At 38.5% G+C, this 22,260-nt stretch overlaps 2 protein-coding genes across 2 annotated transcripts; one reads left to right on the forward strand and one right to left on the reverse strand.

The window, feature by feature from the left end:
• The first annotated feature begins 358 nt into the window (after positions 1 to 358).
• On the forward strand, positions 359 to 19,064 carry LOC140307300 (solute carrier organic anion transporter family member 1C1-like). The gene is made up of 15 exons (XM_072386112.1): positions 359 to 480; positions 2,400 to 2,538; positions 9,003 to 9,144; positions 10,647 to 10,779; positions 10,994 to 11,115; positions 11,839 to 11,985; positions 12,589 to 12,687; positions 13,192 to 13,440; positions 14,889 to 15,053; positions 15,600 to 15,795; positions 16,298 to 16,463; positions 16,631 to 16,815; positions 17,049 to 17,113; positions 17,426 to 17,543; positions 18,119 to 19,064. Exons 2-15 carry the CDS (start codon positions 2,446 to 2,448, stop codon positions 18,342 to 18,344), a joined length of 2,106 nt encoding a protein of 701 aa, XP_072242213.1. The 5' UTR covers positions 359 to 480; positions 2,400 to 2,445; the 3' UTR covers positions 18,345 to 19,064.
• Positions 19,065 to 19,442: 378 nt separating this feature from the next.
• Positions 19,443 to 22,166, reverse strand: LOC140307299 (B-cell receptor-associated protein 29-like). Its single transcript, XM_072386111.1, has 8 exons — positions 21,881 to 22,166; positions 21,553 to 21,653; positions 21,241 to 21,341; positions 20,975 to 21,122; positions 20,708 to 20,843; positions 20,418 to 20,514; positions 20,096 to 20,196; positions 19,443 to 20,012 (listed from the first exon to the last, which is right to left on the reverse strand). The coding sequence occupies exons 2-8, from the start codon at positions 21,642 to 21,644 to the stop codon at positions 19,977 to 19,979; spliced, it is 711 nt and encodes a 236-aa protein (XP_072242212.1). The 5' UTR covers positions 21,645 to 21,653; positions 21,881 to 22,166; the 3' UTR covers positions 19,443 to 19,976.
• Between the last annotated feature and the right edge of the window lie 94 nt (positions 22,167 to 22,260).

The raw sequence follows: 22,260 nt of genomic DNA on the forward strand, positions 1-22,260 counted from the left end.
TCTGTCTAAAGTTGTATTGGAGGTTGCGTAATGTGCCATTTCTTTTCATTAAAAAAGCTTGACGTGTAAATTCACAACATGAACCAAGTTCTGTGTTCCCATCCATGTGTGGAAAAAATGCTCATATGGGGTGGCGTACAGCGTTTGTCTTACCAAGTTTCATGCCATCCCTGAAAGCTCTAACACTACAAAGGTGTTGGAGAACAACCGATGGTTAGTTTGTTACAGCTTTATGAGGCATTATACGCGCTCCGCCGCGCGACACCGTGATCAGTGTCCACTCTCTCGTCTCCGCCGACTCGCTCTGGCCTCTGCAGCTGAGGAGCACGCGCAGTGGAAGAGGTGATTTCGTGGAGAGTTGATCCTCAGACGGCTGAAGGCTTTCTGTGAGCCGTCAGGGTTTGATTTCTTTCCAGTTCTGTATCTTGTGTTAGAAGTTAGAGGCGTTTTGAAAGGAGAAGATTTTCAAGCTCGAGTCAGGTGAGTAAGATTTACTTTTTTTTTTTTTTTTGGGTGAATGTAGCACGTGCCAGTGAAACACGATGAGGATTAAAAGAAAAAAAAAAAGGTGATCGTTTCTTAACATTTTATGCGAAGTTGAAGATGATGCATTTCGGAAAATTATGTAAGTGGTAGAAATACATCAGTGTCAGTGAATCATCAGACACTTTGCTGGTGCAGTGCGCACTAATACACTTGTCCGCGAAAACAGCGGGGACTTTGCAGAATGTAAGAAATCTGGAAAGCGCATTGGCTTATTAAGTATGTCGATGATGGATGAGATCAGAATGTTGATACGTTTTCCCTTGGATTTGGTTAGAACCTGATATTATGTTCGTTCAGTAAGGTAACACTAGTTGTCTTTCTTTTTTTTTTTTTTTACTTTTGTTGGTTATGATTGGTGCCTGCGATTTCAATTGTTTGCTTTCTCCATACTGATATCAATAAGACCCGTTTGTTTATTAGAAATTGTCGCCTTGAACGTTGCCCCAAATTTCACGGAAATGCAGCAAATACCAAACAGTATCAAACAGAGATTTAGACTGTCAAAAACCCCAGATTTATGAAGTGGCGGTACTCCTCCCCCTTCTGAATGGACTTGAATGGGCACTCTCGTCTACATCTCAAAATAACTTGGAGAGAAGGCGGTTTAATTGTAGAGAAGGAATGTTGCCCGTTAACAGACTCTAATGGAGCAAATCCCACATTCAAGCTTCAAATCAATCTGACGAAGTATTTTCACTGTTACTTGCAAAATGCTTTGCTCGTCGTTTTCATGTGGGAAACCATCAGGAGTGTTGGGCTGTCATCAGTAATATGAGTCAGACAGCTCCTCATTTCATATTAAGTGCAGCCATAGTCGCATAATCTGGGCTCTGTAAAGAAATAACAGGGGCCAGTGTCTGTCAAAACTCTGCCCCGATTAACGTGTGCTCCTATTAGATGACTCTTTATGTCATCAGCTTCTTTTTTATTCTTGCAGCCATACTGGGGCGTTGGTGCGTGAAGAAGAGATCCCCAAGGAGTTGTCTCTGAATTAGTAGCCTGGATTTTAAACCTTGTCAAAGCTCACTCTTTTTATTCTATATCCCACCAAAAATAGGCTACTTAATACGAACAAGAGTTAGCATTTTGGTGACTAAAACAGATTTTTCTTAGTGACATGAACTGTTTCTCAGATCCTCTGAAGAATATAAAAGATTTGTTTCATATTAGGTAAGAAAAAAGAAAAGAAAAAAAATGCTGAACACTACAATCCAGTTTCCAAAAACTACTAACAAAGCATGAGATTAGTTTATTTCAACCTGGAGCATTAACAGTGACACTCACTGGTGTAGATTTGATTAATTACGAGGTGGTACAAAACAGCAGAGTAACTAACCCTGGCTATCAGTTTTCCAAGAACCTTGAATTTGCATTATTAATTTTATAAAATGTTTGCTTATCTGACAGACCGAAAGTAAACAAAAAATAGCTGCCTTAAACAGTCAATTTACTAACTGCATTAGAGATAAAAAATGTAATTTAAAGGGTTAGACAACCTAATGTCAAGACAAAGGAGTAGTCTGTCATTCTGGAGAATAGAAGCTTGTTGTCAATGTAATTTTATAATTTGTCAAGGAAGTGCTTTGCTAAATTTGGTCCGATTGAGGAATAGCCATGGGAAACTGGCTAACAGCTTACTCATACCTTGAAGGAAATAGGAAAATATGCAGTCTTATATGCAGTCACTCTCATTTATCCAGGCTTCCTAGACCATACATAGAACCATTGTGTATCTGTTGTGAGTGTGCAGATTTATTGATACCGACCTTCGTGTAGAACTCACTTTGCACTTTGTTTATTTTAGTACAAAAAAAGGGGGGTGATACAACTTTCATTTCTCCAACCACCAGCAGGTGTGAGCCAGAGCACTCTCCAGAAAGCAAAGAATAAGAGACTGCCATGAAGAAGATAGACACAACAGCCGCAGGCAGCTGGACTGTACACAACAACCCTGCCTCGTCTGTAGTGAAGAACTGTCATCCCAATCTAAAGGTACTGTTCTAAAAAAAACATGTCTTTTGACCTTTATTCAGACTGGAGAGTGTTGTAAGTCTTAAAATGTTGTGTGCTTTGCTGTGCGGTGGTTTACTAAGACATTTAGCACAGTGTCATTTACTTTTCTAATATTATGATATGACAGTGGATTCTTTTTTTCATGCTTAGTTTAAAGACATTACAAAGATAATAGATTATTAAAGACATTACAAAACTTCTTACAAAGTTATAAACATCAAACTTGAAACCTTTATTTGCACGATCACTGTGGGGTTTACAGTAAATGCAGTTCCACATGCCAGCAGAGTTAGTTCTGCATACCAGAGAGAGGTAATACAAACATCCATGAGGTGTATCATCTGGAAAGGACATCCGGCCCCACATGTTGATGACTTTCAAAGTCAGCTATGCAGTCCTCTACCAACTGGGATTACAGTTGATATATATGTGTGTAGCTTAGATAAATTATGCCCATTTTTCACAAGCTGACACAGTTGCCTGAAGTCTTAATGAAATATCTCTGGCATGTTTTGGTCAAAAAAACACAGAGAGACAATACAGCAACTCCTTTTTCATCCAAATATTTACATTTCTATTCAAGCGGATAATTTCGGGCTGTGGAGTGACACACATGACTCCACTCTGCCCCTCTCTTCCTCATGGTCTGTCTTTTCTGAAATTTGTTGTGACAACGACCTGGAGCACCTTCCCGTCTCCTGCTGCGCAGCTGGAGAAGCACACATAGAAACAGTACATGTAGCTGTACGCCTGATAACTAGCTGGCAAACTGTCCTTCTTCATCACAGAAATGCATTTTATTTTGATGCTGGAAGTTGCAAAAGTTGGGCAACTTCCAGAGGAATACTGAAATTAAGAAAATTTTAATTAATTTTGAAAAGGAAATGTTCATATATGGCATGTAGAAAAAAGGGGCTCAGAGAAATAGGTTTATTAAGAGGGGCCATTAAAGGAGGGGCTTATTAAAGGGCCAATTTAACATCTTGTATCACAGATGTCTACTTTGCGAGCTAGACACAGCCAACTGCACTGCAGAGGTTTGAGGGCTATGCAGTGAGTACAAGAACTGAAGTCAGAGGAGAGACTATTGTTAAAGTTGAGGATCACTGCCAACATCTGCCTCCCTTTTCACCATGTCGAAAAAGGAGGCAGATGTTTTGGCAAACTTTCATAAAAAAAAAGCTAACAGTTAACAGTTTATCATATCAGGATTGACTTCCTCCCTGTCCCGCTAGCGTGTTCATCAGGCCATCAGCTCAACTGCATTGTTGGCACGAGATGCCTTATGTGAATGTAAGTTACACTATTTAAGAATGTTGATAACTTAGTCCAAAGCTGTAGGGCAACTAAAACATTTAATATCCTGAGTGTGCTTTAGTGATCCGAGAAGCTCTGTTTAGCTCAAATGAATTCAGCTCTGTTTGCCCTATCGATGAGGTTTATTTGAGCAGCTTTGAGATCTCTCAATCCACATCTTCACTAGACAAGCCCCAAGCATATCAGAGCAAGGAGTGCTGGTCATTTTCTCATTTTATTTTTGAGACTCTGTTTAAACTGGATTTTGTTTAGTCTGTTTTAATCTTTGACGTTTGACTGAGTGGTTGATGCATATTCATGTGATGCAACACACAGGACTTATTTATTTCTGCTTTACTTTGACCTTTTCAGACTTTATTTTCATTGACCGACACACTTTAAAGTTTAAGTTGAGTGTGTAACATTTTGCCAGTGGTCCTGGTTATTAGCGATGTTTAGAGTGCAGCTACTTTGAATTAATTCACAGTGAAAAGTTTTTAGGCAAAGTTTATACTTCAATAATATTAGTCAGAACAGAGTGCACCTCTTTAGTGGATTAAGGAGCGTATTGAACAGTAATTTTAAAGCTGCTTAGGGCTATATTTAGAAGGAATTCCAGACTTGCCAGCTTTTTGTCCATGTGTTTTGCTTCTGCATGTTGGGTGGTTCTCAGGGTGGTTCTTTTAGTTCAACACTTGTTCATTTGTTCCTTTAAAAAGAAAATCTGTATATTTTTTTACACATTGTCAGTCCAAGACTTGAGTTGTTTTACATGCGTGGTTTTTAATTCACATGAAAATGTTAATATTAACTATTATAGATTCTTGATAAGAGATGTAACTGAGACAGGGAAATCAGTGTCAGAGGTGGTGGCAGGGTTACATCTGTAATATAATTGTAGGTTTAAGTGTAATTTTGTAATCCTTTTTTATTTCCTAAGCATGTTTCACAATTTTTCCTCTCAACACAAACTCGAAAGGAAACTTGGCTTTCTGTACTGATGAAAACTTTAGTACTTCTCCCAGTAACTAGTGCTTTATGCTGTACCACCAAAATAAACTAATAGCAGTGTTTTTGCCTTTTTTACATACTACAAGGACAAAGCAGATGTACAGCAAGAACAAAAATCAGCACTTTCAGCAAACATTCCATTGTGAACAATGATTTAAAAGAATGACACAAAGAAATTCTGCTAGATACAGTACAGTCTGCATTTTTATTTTTACCCCAAACCGTCTCCTAGTCTTGCATTATTAGTTGTTTGTAATGTTAGTATTGTTAGGGGTTTATTTCAGATCGTTTGGAGATCTTGTAAAATCTCTTGCAAAGCCCTTATATTTATGAACTCTTCAATATTTGATATATTGTCTCAGGATCAATACCCTTATTAAATGAAGTAACCTGTTGCCATAGTGAAAAGCAGTATACTGTATGTAAAGTGCAATCAATGTGATGCAATACTTATCAAATATAGAATTGTTAATCTTACTCAAACTGTGAATTTAGCTTTTTTTTTATATAACTTTCTAGAAATGTATACCTGTTGCTTTTGCCTTAAACAAAATTCTATTAAGTTAAAAACATGAATGTTCAATGGACATTTGAAAGTGAGCTTTAGTTTCAGTTCAGTTCAAAAGTCTGAGATTGAGAATACAGATTTAAATCATTACAAAATCTAACTGTGAGCCAGTGCAGAGAGGCCAGCACAGGAGCCATTAGTAACATTACCTTAAATGATTACCAAAAGTAAGTAAGTTCATCCTGCATTCTCAACTACTTTCTAATAAATTAACATTTATATTCTTAAAGGTCATTGTGTATTACTCCAGATTTGTTGACCTTCCACTGACATTCAAATTTCCAGTAGTCTTCTGAGGCCTCAATTGTGATCATTGATTGAAGCATTATTTGATTTTTGTTTCTCTGTTTTTCTTGGAGCAAGTTTGTCAAGGATGGAAAGACAATAATCACAAATGTGACAGCACTTCTCTTTCGAGCTGTGATTCAATATCACTTAAGGATGTTGAATTAAAGGCACTGCAAGATTTACCAATGAGAATGTGAGAGCATCTCCTGTACAAACAGGTTGATGAAGAGGCAACAGTTTTGTGGTCAGTGACTGGTGTATCCAGTAGCTTAAGTTTAGTGAGTTTAGGGCAAAACCAGATGAGAGTCCCAGGTCTCAGGTGTGACCTTTAAAGTGTTTAGCTTATTTCACTGATTTGATGAGGTTCAAAGATTGTATAGAATCAAAAAGCCCTCAGAATAAATTAATTTTAAAGTCACTAAGAATAATCACCCTGTCATTTTTAGGTATTACAATGGATAAAAGCTGATTTAGGAAGCCTTAAGATGTACAGTAAGGTTGGTAGACCTTGTGCTTCAAATCACCAACAGTGACAGGATGGCACGTAAGACCAAGATTATGGAAGACAGCTAGACGCCCCCCCCAACAGCCCTGGGCAATTGAAAATATGCTAAATCAGGACCCACTTCAACGAGAGCAACAGTGTCTCCTGAATGCAGCGAACATTAAAATGTCCATATTTTTACTAAAGATGAAATCTTTCACCTCAAAAGATCATGGTTCATATGGATGGCCTTAGCAGAGGTAATGCCATAATTACAATTAAGCAAGGAGGAAATATAGGGTGGTAGACCTTGCAATCAAGTGTGTTACTGAAACTATCATCATTTTTCCTCAGAAATCATTTGCTATTGTTTCTCACATATCTTGTCATGTTATGTTTGAAAAGACGGCAAATGTTCCTTCAGATAACTTCAATCAAAGAAAACAAAACATATTGATGCCAGCATAAGGTTTCCAAACTGCTAACAGCATTCCAGTGGAAGCACTATGTTGTGTTTTACTCTGTGGTATGAAGAGCGATCACATGCTGGACACCAGAAAATGTATCACTTGGTGTCTATTTACACATCACATACAGTTCAGAATGTAATCTACAATAAGAGCTATAGACAATGCTCAGATTCAGCTGCATCTATTTACCAAATCTGTTGAATTAGTACATACGCAGAGGAAAAAAAGCCTGCACTTACTTTTTATTTTATCTATTATTTATTAATTATGAAGATACAGCCATAGACACTCTCACTTCCAAATATATGGTGTTTAAGGCCTGTCTGATCATGAGTTTCCCCATTTCTCTGGGTTACTCGTGTCAGTGAGCTCATATTAAATTTGCTTTGCCCATATTACTATTTAATAATTAAAACTCCTTATTACGATTTAATGCTTTGAATGTATGTAAAATGTACTTACTTTGTGGACACGACTGACATATTGTTATTAATTTAATATGTTTAAAAAATTATAACGAAATGTCAAGTCATATGTGCCATCTGTGCCCTCGTTAACCTTTTGAAAAAGTCTACTACTATGGAGTGTACTTCTTTTTCAGAAGTCAAATATAAAGTATTATATTTATATATATAGTCATTCTTCCTCTGTGTATTGTGACATGAGCTTCCGTTTTATGTGAGATGATTTGGATGCGCATGACAATATGTGAGGATGCATGTAAGTACATGTGAGCACCTCCCATTCACTATGGAGTAAACAAATACCCATATTTCCTTCCCTGAATCAAATATCCACAGAGACAGACCCACCTTTAGCTGGGTATGAATCATATTTATTCTAACTGATGTATGATTCCAATCTTCCAAAATGACGTGTTATATTATGGTGTATATATGTTATGTGTTACATGCGTCTCTTCCGAGCTTTGGTTATTGTCATATGCTGCCAGTGGACTTGCCTGTGTCCTTGGAGGATTGGTTTCTCTAGCCCTCCCTTTGTTATCAACTGTCAGTGTCCACAGGTGGTTGAGCTAAAGGAAGAAGGAACCTTAGAAACTCTGGTCCCATAACAATACCAGCTTCCTGTTCACAAAGACGTGATTATGCTGCAAATCCATGTCATGTAAAAACACATGTTCAGTCAGAGACACATGTTCACTCATTCTTAGGGTGAATTAGTACATAGTTGTTTGTGTAATTTCTAGGTTAATTTTGGTCTTTTGTCCAATGTTCAGAAATTTATCAGGATTCTATTTCCGTTTCTATGTGGCTGCTCAAATCATTTTGTTGTGGTTTAAGCAAATGTAAGATTTAAATTAAAGAAATCTGTAAGATTTGGACTGCTTCTAATCACAAAAAGGAACTGAACAGGTTTATGCATTCACTTTAATGAGACATATTTTGACCTTTTTAAACAGTTGGCAGAGTTTTCTTAAGTCTTAATAAAATGTGTGAAACCTACTTTGGTCAAAATATCACTTGATTTAAGCACTGTAGCTTGTTTAAGTACTGTAGCTGTCCTCTCACCCTGTGTTAACAGTGTTAAGAGTGTTAATCAGTGTTAACAGTTGCCATAGTAGTGTCTTTGACAGAGCTGTGGAACCATATTACATTGAACCGGAGTCAGACCCTGAATAAGAAAGAGCGCCTGAAGAATTTTGACTATCAAGGCTTTGGTGAACAGTGAGTTTTTGACCTGGCCCTGCCCTCTGGTGTGCAATTTAAGGCACTAAACACAAACATAATGAAGCTGTTCTTCCAGTCACACCAATAACACTCAAGCTCGTAATCCCTCCATGTATAGATAGTTACTCTATCGATTGCACGAGGGAAATTGTTTCATACTCTGGTGCTGAAAGTTAGTGATAGCTAGTGTTATGTACAAGTGAACTGTTCTTTCTCACAGGCAGCAATTCACCAAGCAGTAGATCAAATATATCAAATATAAAATGATACATCGAATATAAAGTTTATCCATTGGGCACTTATTTTCTTTGAAGCGTGATGTAAGATGCTTGTTGCTCAGCACAGCAGACAACAGACCATTTTATGGCAAAAATGGCTTCATAGTTCTAGCAAGAAAATGAGGGTGGGAGCTCAGAGGTTAAGTTCAGAGGAATCAGAGGGAACTTGACAAGTGATTACTGCTGAAAATCTTAATGGCGCACTGAATATTTTCATTCTTTGGGAGCCCAAAATAATGAGCCAGATTTTTGTCAGAATCGGTCCCTTTTAAGTCTAAACTGAAGCACATAAGCACTTCAGAGCCACATCTTTTGATATATATATATATATGTTTTCTTTTTTTCTTTTTGTATCTGCAGACGTTCCTTGCAGCTTTGTCCTTTGCTTACTTTGCCAAGGCTTTATCTGGCAGCTACATGAAGAGCACAATTACACAACTAGAGAGGCGGTTTGACATACCCAGCTATCTGATCGGCATCATCGATGGGAGCTTTGAAATAGGTGAGGTTCTTTGCCCCATCTTTGTACTTTTCTGTCTTTGTTTCTTGTTTTTTGCAGATCTTTCGAGTGCCATGCAAATGTTTGGACACCCCAATTAATTTTCCTGCCATCATGTGAATGTGGATACATAAGTGTATGAAAGGAAAGACCTGATTTCCAAAAGGCATAAAGTTAAAAATTAAAAACACACTTTTATATTTTGAGCAGGATTATTTCAGTCGTTAAGAGTTTAAAATTGGATTGGACCCAATCACAGATTATAAACACTTTCTGTTTCTTGTTTTTTTTTCTATCTATTTTTCCTTTTGTCCGAATTCATGTACTGCTCTTCATAGGTCTGCCCATAGATCTTCAGAGATGTTTGAATCAGGAGACTTTTTGGGCCAATGGAAAACAGTCAGCAGGGACCTTAAGATAGTCCATTTAAGATTCTGAGATGTATCTAGGCTGGTTATGCTGCTGTAGAAGGTATCCTCTTTCAGTGTGATGTTGCCTTCAGAATTTTCAAGCATTTGATTGGACTGTATTATTCCCTCGCCCAGTGAAATACTCCCAGTACCACTGGCAGCCACTGAAGTTCAAAACATGATTAATCCCCCCTCAGGCCTAACAATTCAGGAGGTTTTTCCTTTCATGAAAGTCTTTACCCTGTTTTCCTCAAACATACCTTTGTTTATTGCAGCAAACATGTTCTATTCCTTTTTTATCCATCCTAAGGAACTATTTCCAAGATACATCAGGCTTGTTGAGATGTATATATTCAAACTCCTAACTTTGAATTTTGTTGTAATTTTGCTAGCAAATTTCTCTTCTGATGACTTCATGAGGGTTACATTTGTGAAGGTGTTGCTGTGGAGTTAAGTGGTGCACCTTGAAAGTCAAACAGAGGTTTGGATTTAAAGCAATTTTATGAGCAGTTGTTCAGGAAAGTTTTCTCGGCCTTTTGAACACATCAACTTGATCTCATCTGTTCCTGTTAACTAATATTTCTTAGTTAAATTACAAGTGAAGACCTTCCTTGAAACACTTTATCTTTTTGAATTCTTATCCTCCCTTGTTGGCGTCCGTATCTTGACTGAAAAGCAACTGCTTAGGGAAGCCAATGGATGCTGCATAAGAAAGGGGACGGGTCAGATTCTTTATAAAGCTTTTAAATAAAATTTTTGATTGTTCAAATCTCTTGGGTGCCCAAACTCTTGCGTAGAAGTCACCTACAATGGTCTCTTATTGGGCTGGGAACATTTGTTGCTCACACCTTACAAAAACACAATAAGCTGGGGCATGACACTCATGAATGTAAAGGGAATATAGGTCAGAAGCTGTGGATTATCTGATTTAATACAGAACATGTCACTGAGATGAGAATGAGAGGAAAATTATAAATCAGTATATGTGTACAGCCATGACACGCCACGATGACTGAGATTTTCTGTGCAGTAGGTCTCATGTTTAATGCCTTTGACTGCTTTCCATCTCTTTTTCTGATCCTCTCAACCCTTTAGGGAATTTGCTGGTGATTGCTTTTGTGAGTTATTTTGGTGCTAAGCTTCACCGACCCAAGATCATAGCAATTGGATGTGTCTTGATGTCTTTAGGGACCTTCTTGATCGCCATGCCTCATTTCGTCATTGGCCGGTGGGTAAACTGTCTGAATGTGTGAATGAAACTTTCTATTACCAATGGCATCCACATATTTCTTTGATCATAAAACATTTATCCATGTGATGCCTTTGCTTTGTGGGCCTTGAAAAATAGAGTCTATGTGTTGCCTCTCATTGTGAATGTCTAACAGCACCTGATGCTTTCTTCCTTCCCTTGTTTAACAGTCACATTGGTATTTTATATGCAGCTATAAGATCGAAACAACAATTAGAGCTTCAGTGAATTCAACCAATAACCTCTCTCCATGTCCAGCAAGCTCACCTGAGTCATCAAGGGCAGGTGATAGACCCTCTATACTGCCCTCTAGAGGTAAGATCATGCACATAATCCTCTCCTTCTTCTGGCATATATTTTGTTGACTTAACGTCCAAATCTCTGAAGCAATGTTGCATGTGGCACTGAATGTACTCCTTGAATTTTAGTATACTGTATGAGATGATATTTTCATCAGCAAAAGTGGAGAACTTTGTAAAAGCAGACAACTTCTGAAATGGATCAGAGTCAAAATGGCACCAAGTTTTCTTTAGAACAACCGGTGAGTCTCAGTCTCAGTCACCTTGATGTGTGTATACCAAGGTTCACATGGTGGGATTGACATGTTCAAATGAATGTCAAAGAGCAATCGCACCAGAGCTGAATCCAAACTAAGCCTGTCAGGTGTGTTGTCAGCCTGCCAACCTTGTCAACTGTCAGAGCAGTATCATCTATCGGCTGTCTCAGTTCTGACTGTATGTCTATCTGTTGCGTTTCTATGTTCTCTCTGGTTCAAATATGTATGGTAAAGCAGACGTTATCTTCGTCCAATGAGCAGTAAGCATTTCATTTAATTTTCAGTCCCATTATATTTGAGATGAGACAAAACTCAAGCCAACACAAAAAGTTAGGGTAAATTTCCCTTCAGTGACATCACTTGAGTTGTTCACATGTGACACAGTGTCAAAACAAATGGGCACAAAAATATTATTTCTAAATGTTCTCTGTATTATTTGGAGTTGTCAACCATCATCTCATGTTTCTTCTTTTCTTTTATAGGCTGTGAGCAGGAGTCCAGTGTTTCAATGTGGATTTACGTGTTACTGGGAAATGTCCTGCGTGGGATTGGAGAGACTCCTGTACAGCCTTTGGGAATCTCCTATATTGATGATTACGCACAATCTGAGAATGCTGCTCTCTATATTGGTAAGTCAACTAACTCACTGTTAGCAGCTTTGATCTGTAGGAGCAGATATGAAGGTTCCTTGCAGCGTTGTATCAGAATGAAAATAATTTTTTATATCCAGATCGCCTAGAAGGATTTTGTCCTCTCTGCTGTTGATTTGTTATCCCCAACTGTTACCAAGGCAATCTCTTCTGGTTATAGAATACTTTAACTATACGTTTTTGTGCCATATATTTTAAGATAAAATATGTAGGGGAAGTTTAACGATCATGTGATTAGTCGTCAGTTCTGGTTCACTAGTGTGTATTTTTTTCAAGTTGATAAATAAGATCCTCTTCTCAACATGCAAAAAACATGGAATCTTTATAGCAACTGTTCTTGCCACTGGTCCACACAAAAAGAGTGTGAATGTCTAGGAATATAAATTGAAAAGTTAATGTATTACCCAAGTCTGACTACTTAACTCCAAGTTTGATACAGAAAAAAAAGAAAGATTAAAAGATACTTTACTGTAGCAAATACAAGAAGTCGATTGCAAAATTGAGCCCCAGTGTAATACACAAGGTTGTAGTAGGTGTTGAATGGAACTAAACAAATGGGCCCTTCTTTGCTGTGTATCACAGGCTGTGTTCAAACCATAGCAATTATTGGTCCTGTGTTTGGGTACCTGCTGGGGTCGCTGTGTGCCAGGATCTACGTCGACATTGGCTATGTGGACATGGGTGGGTAAACTGTCATCCACCTGATGATCTGCGACTCATCATTAACATAGCAACTCAGGACTCTGTAAATCATATTTTTTTAGCTTCAGAGGCACAGTCACTCCTGTGTAGACAATTCAAAATGATAAGCTGCACATGACTGTGCTAAAGTTGCATAAATCACAATGCATGAAGGTAAAGAATTAGGGCAGATCAAATGACAAGTACAGTGCAATCTGTGTGTGAAACAAACTCTCTGTAGCTTTAGTAAAAGTTTTCTGTTTAATAGATGAGGCAACGTGACCATTTGTTATAAAATGTCATTTAACATCCACCACCCCACAAGGTTGCAGTGGTATTTAAAGCATTTTTGAACCATCATCAGTTTTAGGCATTCATTTATTGAATGTACCATACCTGAAAAAACTAAATGATCGTATGACTATCATCAAGACATGATCATGTGATTGTTGTCAGCTGTAGTAATCTTTGTACAGTACTAAATATGTGCTTATCTCTTCACAGAGACAGTCACCATTACCCCTGCTGATGCCCGTTGGGTGGGGGCATGGTGGTTAGGCTACCTCATTGCTGGTACTATCACCCTCATGTCTGCAGTTCCTTTCTGGTTCCTGCCTAAATCGCTGCCGATGCCTGTGGATAAACATGATCACAGCTGCACTCCGGAGCAGACCAGGTTCATCAAAGATTCCCCAACCATGGACCACAAGATCAGACAGGAGGAGCCTGCTAATTTACATCTGATGGCCAGCGGTATGATAGGAGTCACAATGTGTTATTTTGTAAAATGTTCAAGGATTCTGATTGTTATCTGTGTGCAGTATGTCATCTTGTAGGACGTCATAACTTTACCTACTACTGCTATGTATATGTTTTTATATGAGTTTCTTGCAACTTGATTTTTAAGAAGTTCCTTAGGCTGTTTTTAAAGCCTTGAAAAGAAATCTTAGGATATCAGGGTACCCTGTTTCAAAAGCAGCTGCCCCACTGTACACAATGTAAGTAGAAATGGAATGACTTACATATCATTCAAAGTACATATTTAAAATTGCACCAAGACAATATCAAAAACAGACAAAATACAAACTGTTTTAAATAAAGCCTTTGCTCTCTCTCTAAATTTGATCATAATGCTTATCCTGATTAAGAAATTAAGAAAAATTCTGTAGTTGTTACATAATGTCATTAAAAGCTACTTGTAATCTCTGTTTCCAAGAGACAAGTCTGAAAAGGGTCAACAAAGCCCTTGTGCAGCACTGCATTAAAAACAGACATGATGTTTGGGTGGAAATAACCGCATGGACTCAGGAACACCTCTGAAGACTATTGTCATTGAGCACAGTTTGTCACTTCATCCAAAAATGTTGCTTAATACTTAATACGCTTCAATCTTTTCAGGGTTGCAGCCACACAAATCTAAAAGATTTTTAGAAAATAAAAAGATCTTGATCTTTCCTGATATGTTACTGCCTTCTTCTGGCCCCAACCTATTTAAGAAGGTCTGAAGTGAGGTGGAAAACTGTCTTGCGATCTGATAACTGTCTCAGGATCTTTTAAGAATTCATGGACACTTTTTGTTCTCAGCGCTAAAGAAGAGAGAGATCATCCAGCCTCTTATCAGTGCACAGTTCAAAAGACAGTATCTGTGGTGACATATGATTGCATTAGTGCACATGGCAGGGGTAACTTGTTAATCTGGCTGCCATCCAGCCTGAAGGGAAGATCTTGCTTATTTCAAGACAATGGGAAAAGCACATTCAGCATTCATTACGACATTGCTCTGTAGTAAAAGTGTCCGGGTGCTCAGCTGACCTCCTTGCGGTCCAGATCTGCCATTCATTGAAAACATTTGTTAGATTATGAAATAGAAAATAGAACAGAGCAGGCCCTAGACTGTGGAGCACAATAGGCAAGAAAGACTGGGAAAACAACAAAAACTGGTCTCCACAGATCTGAAACACTCACAGATGTTAAAAGAGGGGGTGATGCAATGCAGAGGTAAACATACCCCTGTCCAAACTTTTTTGAAAATTGTTGCTTGAAAAGGAAGTTCATGGCCCAACTGGGAGTATTTGCTTCATCTTTCTTCCATATTTTCTGTTTTTTCTCCTCTCTCTGTTAAATGGCATGAAGATGTCTCAAAAAAATGTATAGATGCACTTATAGAAGTGATACACATTCATTTTAACTTCCCCACACAGAATTTGTGCCTACATTGAAGAGTCTCCTCGGAAATCCTGTGTATATCATCTACCTGTGTGTGACGATCATTCAGTTCAACTCTCTCATTGGTATGGTCACCTACAAACCCAAATACATCGAGCAACACTACGGCCAGTCAGCATCAAAAGCAAATTTTCTCATGGGTAAGCATTGTGTCTTTATAAATTAGCCTTTGTTTCGTTGTTGCAAGTCTGATGTGGGTCATCATAAGAGTTTCACACGTATATATGTATGGATATTTGATAGTCCCTCTTAAGTAAAAGTTTCAGATTCAGAATTATACCAAAATCAAGCACTGTTCTTTGACCATCTGAACTGATAGGTCTTTATTAAAAATCCTCCACTAATCCTACATTAATGAGGCCCTTTAAATAATCAACGTTGTACATCTGGAAACAGAACAACAAGAATGATCTCTTCATCAAGCTACTAAATCAGTAAACAGGGTACTGGATAATGAGAAACATACCCCACATCCTCCGAACCATCAGAAGTCATTTGAATCTTTTGCAACATGGCTTCATTTCTCTATAAATGAAATATGAATGAGATTACTTTGATATGAATGAGTGATCTGACTTTGATCCCTTTTGGGGAGTGATGCTGCCTCCTACAGTATGATGCTTATTTAAGTTGTTTTCTGATTCTTTATCACTTAAAGACTGAGTTGTATTCTGCGTTTTGGCTAGGCATGATTAACATCCCAGCTGTGGCCTTTGGGATGTTCTCTGGAGGGGTTATCATGAAAAAGTACAAGCTAGGTGTCATGGGAGCAGCTAAATTTGCCTTTGGGACCTCCCTGCTGGGCTACTTCCTGTCACTCCTTTTCTTAGCCATGGGATGTGAGAACTCCAAGGTGGCAGGCATCACAGTTTCATACAGTGGGTATGTTAACAACAAATAAAGCACATGCTTTGAATTAAAGCAGACCTTGGTGACTTTAATGAAAACAATTGTCAAGACTCAGACAAAGACAGACTGAAAAATTCAGTTTCCTGTGGCTCGTCCTATTGAGTGAGTGAAAACATCCAGTGAGAGCAAGGAGGAGCTTTTGAGGGTCCCAGTCCACATAGCAAGAGCTAAACTGCTTTAATATTCAGGTGTTCCATTTCCTAAGCACAGTAGAGAGGGAGGTGGAAAGTATTAAAAGCTGTTCTTGCTCAAATCTTCAAATTTAATCCATCTTCTTCTCAAGTGCACCATGTTCTGCTTTAATGCAATTTCTTCAGTTAAAGGTTACAGCTCAGGCATCTCCAAAGCTTTCCATTGTGTCTTCTTCTTGCTGTCAAATATCCTATGCACATAAATTGCTTTTTTTTCTCAGTTACTCAATTTTTCCATGTTGGCTGTCAATAATATGTGCATTTTTCTATGTTGTCACATGCAGAGTGGAAGGCTTGTCTTACCAGGGGCGCTCTCTCCTCGCTGACTGTAATTTGGGTTGTATGTGCTCAAAGAGAGAGTGGGATCCAGTGTGTGGAGATAATGGGATCACCTATGTGTCCCCCTGTTTAGCTGGATGCACCTCATCCACTGGCTCTGGAAGGAACACGGTCAGACAAATACCACTGCCTTTGCGTCACTTCTGTATTGCCTTGTATAACTGAAAGCTAACAAAGTGTGACATTTAGACATGTAATTAGCATGTGACATTTACAGGAAAAGTGTTTCCTGCTGTGCTGTAGCCCAACTATCACTGTCAATTTTCGTTTTCTTTCAGGTGTTTGACAATTGCAGTTGTATAGCAGGGGGTAATAACCAACCAGCCAACCTGACAGCCACTCCAGGCCAGTGTTCACACAGAGAAAACTGTGACAAGGTCTTCCCTTACTTCTTGGCTCTGTCTGTCCTTAGTTCCTTCATCATCTCTCTTGGGGGAACGCCTGGCTTCATGCTGCTTGTCAGGTCCGTCATTAGCCCCAATGTATACTCATGGGATAAATGGGAAATACTGGGGTCATATATAAGTAAAAAAAACAGAACCAGGATTTTTAAAGTACTTTTCCACCTGATAACAGCTTATCAATGTATCGTGAGTCTGTTATACTCTGTTATTGCTCTCCCTAAAAAAATAGATAATATGAATAATGTCTTTGCCTTAGTTTTGCCAGTTTGAAAGCTGAGTCTTATTTTTACAGGTGCATTAAGCCTGAGTTGAAGTCCCTAGCTCTTGGAATCTACACACTGGCCACTCGTACCCTGGGTGAGAGCCACCTCTGTACACTACACTTAATGTGAATAACAGACATACAGAGTTCTCTGAACACTGACATTCAGCATACTATGTAGGCAGCACACTACTTTAGCACATTACTTGGATGTTATTTGTGCTAGTACATTCATCCCAGGCAACAATTATGTTTCAGTTTGTGTCATAATCACCAGAACTCTTTTAAATATTTAGTCCTTTTGATGACACCCCACTTATTTTCAGGTAATGGATATTTAATGCTTAAAGCAAACTTGACTTTGCCCTTTGTATGAACTAACAAGTTTACCTTATGTTCCCCAACAGCAGGGATACCTGCCCCGATATACTTTGGAGCCGCAATTGATACAACCTGCCTCAAATGGGGTTACAAGACATGTGGAGGAAGAGGTGCTTGCAGAATATATAACACATCAGTTTACAGGTAATCTAGACAGGTTTTGATTCTTTAATTGTCAAAGTGATGGAACTTGGTGAGGAAGTGTTTCTATTTTTGTAGTTGTGTGCAATTTAAAGGGCAGTACGAGCTGCCACATTTGAAGAATGGCATTCAGTTTCCTCAGGTAGTATGGTTTTCTGTAACTGCTCCGTGATCATTTTATTAAGGAATTTCTAAAGTGGTGAATTTGTCCCACAAACCCACCAACTCGGAATATATGAGAAGCCTTACAAAGAAAGGCCGAACGATTTTGTTTCAGCAAGTGCAACAATCAACCTTTTCTATATTCGGAGCATATCACAAAGGGTGTGAGGAACATGTGTACAGGGTATCGTTTTTTGCACACTATACCTTCAGTCTTCAGTGTTTTCTTTGTAATTAATATGCATTAAAAGATAGATCTATTTAAGTCATTTTGAAAGGAAGTCAAAAACAGTTGATTTTAATAGAAACACACCCTCAGGCATTTGTAGCCTGACATGGTCATGCCTCAAAGACTTCAAAGCATCTTACTCTCTAAGCATTGTACTCTAACGCCATTGCTTCTTTATGTTTTACAGGACAGTGTACCTGGGCCTTACACTTGGCTTGAGGACAGTCTCTTTCCTCCTTTGCATTTGGGGCTTTGCTCTACTCAGAAGACACATTAAGAGGGAGGAGGAAAAGGCTCTGACCAATGGGAATGCTGAGTTGGAGTCACTGAGGAAAGAGGAGAACAGCTTCATACACTGTGAGCAGCTTATGCTGACCTCAGACTGCAATCCTGACAGAGAGACTCACTTGTGAGCAACATTATATCCTCCTCTGACTCAGCCGTGAGGCACCACACATGTATGGAGGTCACACACCGTGGACAGTTTTAATAGCACATATATTTGTACAGGATTTGAGCAGAGGTATACTATCTGAAACAATAATTTTATAAGCAAAGCGTACTATTTGTGTTTTTCATGAACGGAGAAATTTTGTAAAAAAGATGATGTAGTTGTGCTGTATATTCTGTTAGTCTTTCTTTTCTTTTATTAGACTTGATTTTGGGTTTACCATACGTTGAGGTGCCATTGTAAGATAGCTAAGTGTTGTCATGTCAGTATTGTGTTCATGGATTTGCTTCAGGTTATAATTGTTCCCAAAAAATCTGGAAATCGGAGTGTTTCTGTGGCGCACATGTGCCATACACTGTGATAAAAGAGTTTACAGGTGGATCATAACAAAGAGTAAGAAATGTTACATTTAAGAATACGCTGCACTGAGGATCTTGGCTTTGATATTGAGGCTTGTTGCAGAACCTACCTCAGCTACCTGATTGTGCTGCGTATTATGTAACGGGCACAACCAGCAGTTTGCCTCCTAACATTTTGTTTTCAACGTGTTTAAGGCTTTTTCATTGACTGAATTCAATGACACAGAACACATTATCTGAGGTTTTGTTTATTTCTCAAGTACAAGATGTGCAGTTTAGCTTTGCCAGCCTCGGTTTGTCAACTTGTAGGTAAGAACTTCTACCATTACCATCTGATATGTCTACAAAACGTGTCTATAAAATGTATTTAAAAAAAGTATTTTTACTTTCAAAATTTTTACTGAATAAACTGAACTTCATTGCAAAATCACAAGTGAAATACTTCTGTGACAGACGCTGATAAACTACACTGACAAACACTGGTGGTTGTCGCAGCGGGGGAATTAGCTTTTAAATTATCATAAAACTGCAAATGAAGGCAGAACATGGAACTATATAAACTGGTCAGAGCCCTTTACATAGCAGACATTTTGGCTCATTATAATTCATGTATTTCAAACAACTGCATTTCCTTTACATAAACCTACTAAAGGATCCTTTGGGGCAAAGATAATAGAAAATGTATGTGTTCACAGTGAATGTATCCAAATTTGAACAGGTAAAGGCAAATAATACTAATTTCTACAGATGACTCAGGCAGGATTGTTTTCCCAAATGTGTATCCTGTTGAGACAAGTCCAAATTTCTGCAGTAAAATAGGTGAATTTGGTGGTAGGACTGGAGGAGACTGTGTAATAATATAAATCTTTGAGTAAAGAAATCTTAGTCTTTGTATGTATCCAGTGTTATTAGATATCAACATCAGCAATAAGCCCCTAAAAAAATCTTTCATTTCATTTGTAGAGCATAAAATGTTATTACAATATCAAAAGACATACCTTTTAAACTCTATTGTTTGCCTAAATTCTCTAATATATTTCAGATTACAGTTTCTATATTCATTTACTTTCTAAAAGTGTGCCACAGCTCAAACTTGAAAAGAGTCAAAATTGAGAAGACAATACAACTGTGTCCAGTGTTCTGATAACAAAAACGCAGATGCACTTAAGTAATTATTTTCTCATGTAACCACGAGAAAGAAATAAATTATTGCAGTCGTCACTTTGTCCCAGTGATTACTGATCCTTTTTGTCTTCAGCAGTCTGGAGATTCTGTGGATTGAGCACAGGATTAAAAGCTGAGTAAGTCTTGTATACAGTAGATCTTCTGTGATTTGAGTTTGTGACATGTTTACCTGAAGTTGATGGTGTTCCGTTAACAGTCTGTCATACTCCTGTGCCAGACCTTTGGCCTGCCTCCTCATTGCTTCAACCTCAGCATTAGACTTTCGCACAGCTGTACAGACAAATAATACCCACAAGATACTCTCTATGCAATAAAATCACCTTTAATATGATCATTCATGAGTTCCACAGCTCACATTTGCAAGTGGTAGGGCATGTTCTTCTAACGTTTAGAGGTCTCCCATAATTTAAGCTTTTTATGAACACAAATAAACAGTTCTTTTACAACAACACAACAGAGTGTTGTGCGTAAATGAAGCGGTGATTACTCACCGTCCTCAGCAGCCTTCAGTTGGCCTGCCAGCTTTTCAGCCTCCAGCTTCAGTTGTTGTTTTGTTGCTGACATGGATTTTTCCCCTTCCAGGAGAGCCTGAGAACAAAGGATTTTCCCTAATAACTAAGTAATCCTCATAATTTTCAAAGCAGAAAAAAGAACACATACAAATCAGAAGTCACAGCGACAAAAGCACACAGAACACAGCATGGATTAAGACCTACAATAATTCAAATGAGCAGTCATTTAGCATTATTGGTTGAAAATAGACATGACCTCTGCTTCTCACTTCTTTGAGCAACTGGTTGTCTTCCTGATGCTTTTTGGCTGCTTTAAAGGCACTATCCATCTGCACCTGAAGGCCTGCACTGTTTTCCACGGTGACAGCAACCTGGTTCAGCAAAGTGACAACCCGACGCATGATACTGCAAGGGAGCAAAGCACATGAGTCAGAAGGAAACAAAAGACAATACAAGGCAAGGCAAGTTAAGGTAAGGGTATAAGACGCAAGAACCATTCTCCATTCTGAGTGAATATGACATAAAATGACACTAACAGCCACAGAAAGAGAGAGAAGCCACATATATAAAGGTTCCTCTGGGCCCTGAACAGCTTCATGTAGACATGGTCGTACAAATTCGGGTTTGCTTTAGCGTCTTGCATGGGCTCAGAACCCGAGTACTTCTGCACCTCCCGTACAGCATCTGAGGGTTGGTAGGGGGACAGAAAGACGACTGGATGAACAACATGTTGACAATTACTCAGGATTACTCAACTGTCTCTCGTGTTGAAAAAGGTCTTGATTCTCAACAGATTGCTTACCAATAAAAAGAATGATAAGGGCCATGATCATTGCAAAGAAGCATTTGTTCCAGTATGAAGATAACCAGCTCCATATTCTCCAGTTAAAAACCGAACGCCATCTGCAAGGAATCACACTTTGAGAATGACTGTCATAATAGTTTGAAAAGAAAGAGACATGGATGCACTCTGCTGGTCATTTGTGTAAACTGCCTCTTTCTCGGCTTTACTCTTAGAATTTAGACAGGACATTATTTATTTAGAAACGGCACTGCTGCACAGGCAAATTGACTTTCATGTGCTGGGTTTGTGTGCAAATGTGTGCAACTGTACCTCTGTGCTGATATAAAGGGTATACACAAGATGAGGTTGACGACTATCTCTGCATATAGGAAGAAAGCCACAGCCGTCCACTGAAGAGTCATTGCGGCTTTCTGTGAAAATGAAGCGGTTCACTGATATGTAGGCAAATTAAAAAGCAAAAAAGATGAATGTCTCTTTGGTCATCACATAACAAACAAAGTCAGCAGATTTCATATTTTCTGTTCTCACGTTTAACTGTCAGTCTGCTCTCACTACTCAGCATATTAGGAAGTGTTATGAATTTTGCTGAAGACCTGAAATCTATACCATACTATAATGAATAGAGATGTAGGCTTACCAGACAAAGTTGTACGTTGAAAAGAACTGGAAACTCCAAACACACACGTCCACTCGTGCACAGTCGCGACAGCTGCTGAGGAAAATCAGAGGACCCAGAGCCCTAAAATAAAACTCAGCTAGTTGACCTCATTAGCTAGTCCCTTTAGATTCTATGAAAATCACAACCTTAAAACTGACAGAAATCTTTGTTTTTAGTGTGTTGTTTGAGTGCAGAATGACTGCTAAATATATCCTTTTACACTGGCCACTTTTCCCCCAGCATGTGTGTGTATTCACTAATACCATCTCACGTTTCATGTCACGTTACAAAAATAGCCCAGTGTAGATCATTCAGTGTCTACATGAACAGGAAATAAGCTGGTGGATTTATTTCCTTTG

The sequence above is a fragment of the Leuresthes tenuis genome, unplaced genomic scaffold, assembly GCF_036924035.1.
Source record: "Leuresthes tenuis unplaced genomic scaffold, fLeuTen1.0.hap1 SCAF_5, whole genome shotgun sequence".
Lineage (NCBI taxonomy): Eukaryota > Metazoa > Chordata > Actinopteri > Atheriniformes > Atherinopsidae > Leuresthes > Leuresthes tenuis.

Bases quoted from the DNA above. Each gene is read 5' to 3' on its own strand.
- LOC140307300 (XM_072386112.1), top strand. From the start codon at position 2,446: ATGAAGAAGATAGACACAACAGCCGCAGGCAGCTGGACTGTACACAAC. The intron at 11,986-12,588 runs GTAAGTCAACTA...TGTGTATCACAG, and splicing joins GAATGCTGCTCTCTATATTG to GCTGTGTTCAAACCATAGCA. The intron at 12,688-13,191 runs GTGGGTAAACTG...ATCTCTTCACAG, and splicing joins CATTGGCTATGTGGACATGG to AGACAGTCACCATTACCCCT.
- LOC140307299 (XM_072386111.1), bottom strand. From the start codon at position 21,644: ATGACTCTTCAGTGGACGGCTGTGGCTTTCTTCCTATATGCAGAGATA. The intron at 21,123-21,240 runs GTAAGCAATCTG...ACCAACCCTCAG, and splicing joins CCTTATCATTCTTTTTATTG to ATGCTGTACGGGAGGTGCAG. The intron at 20,515-20,707 runs GTGAGAAGCAGA...CTTTGTTCTCAG, and splicing joins ACAACCAGTTGCTCAAAGAA to GCTCTCCTGGAAGGGGAAAA.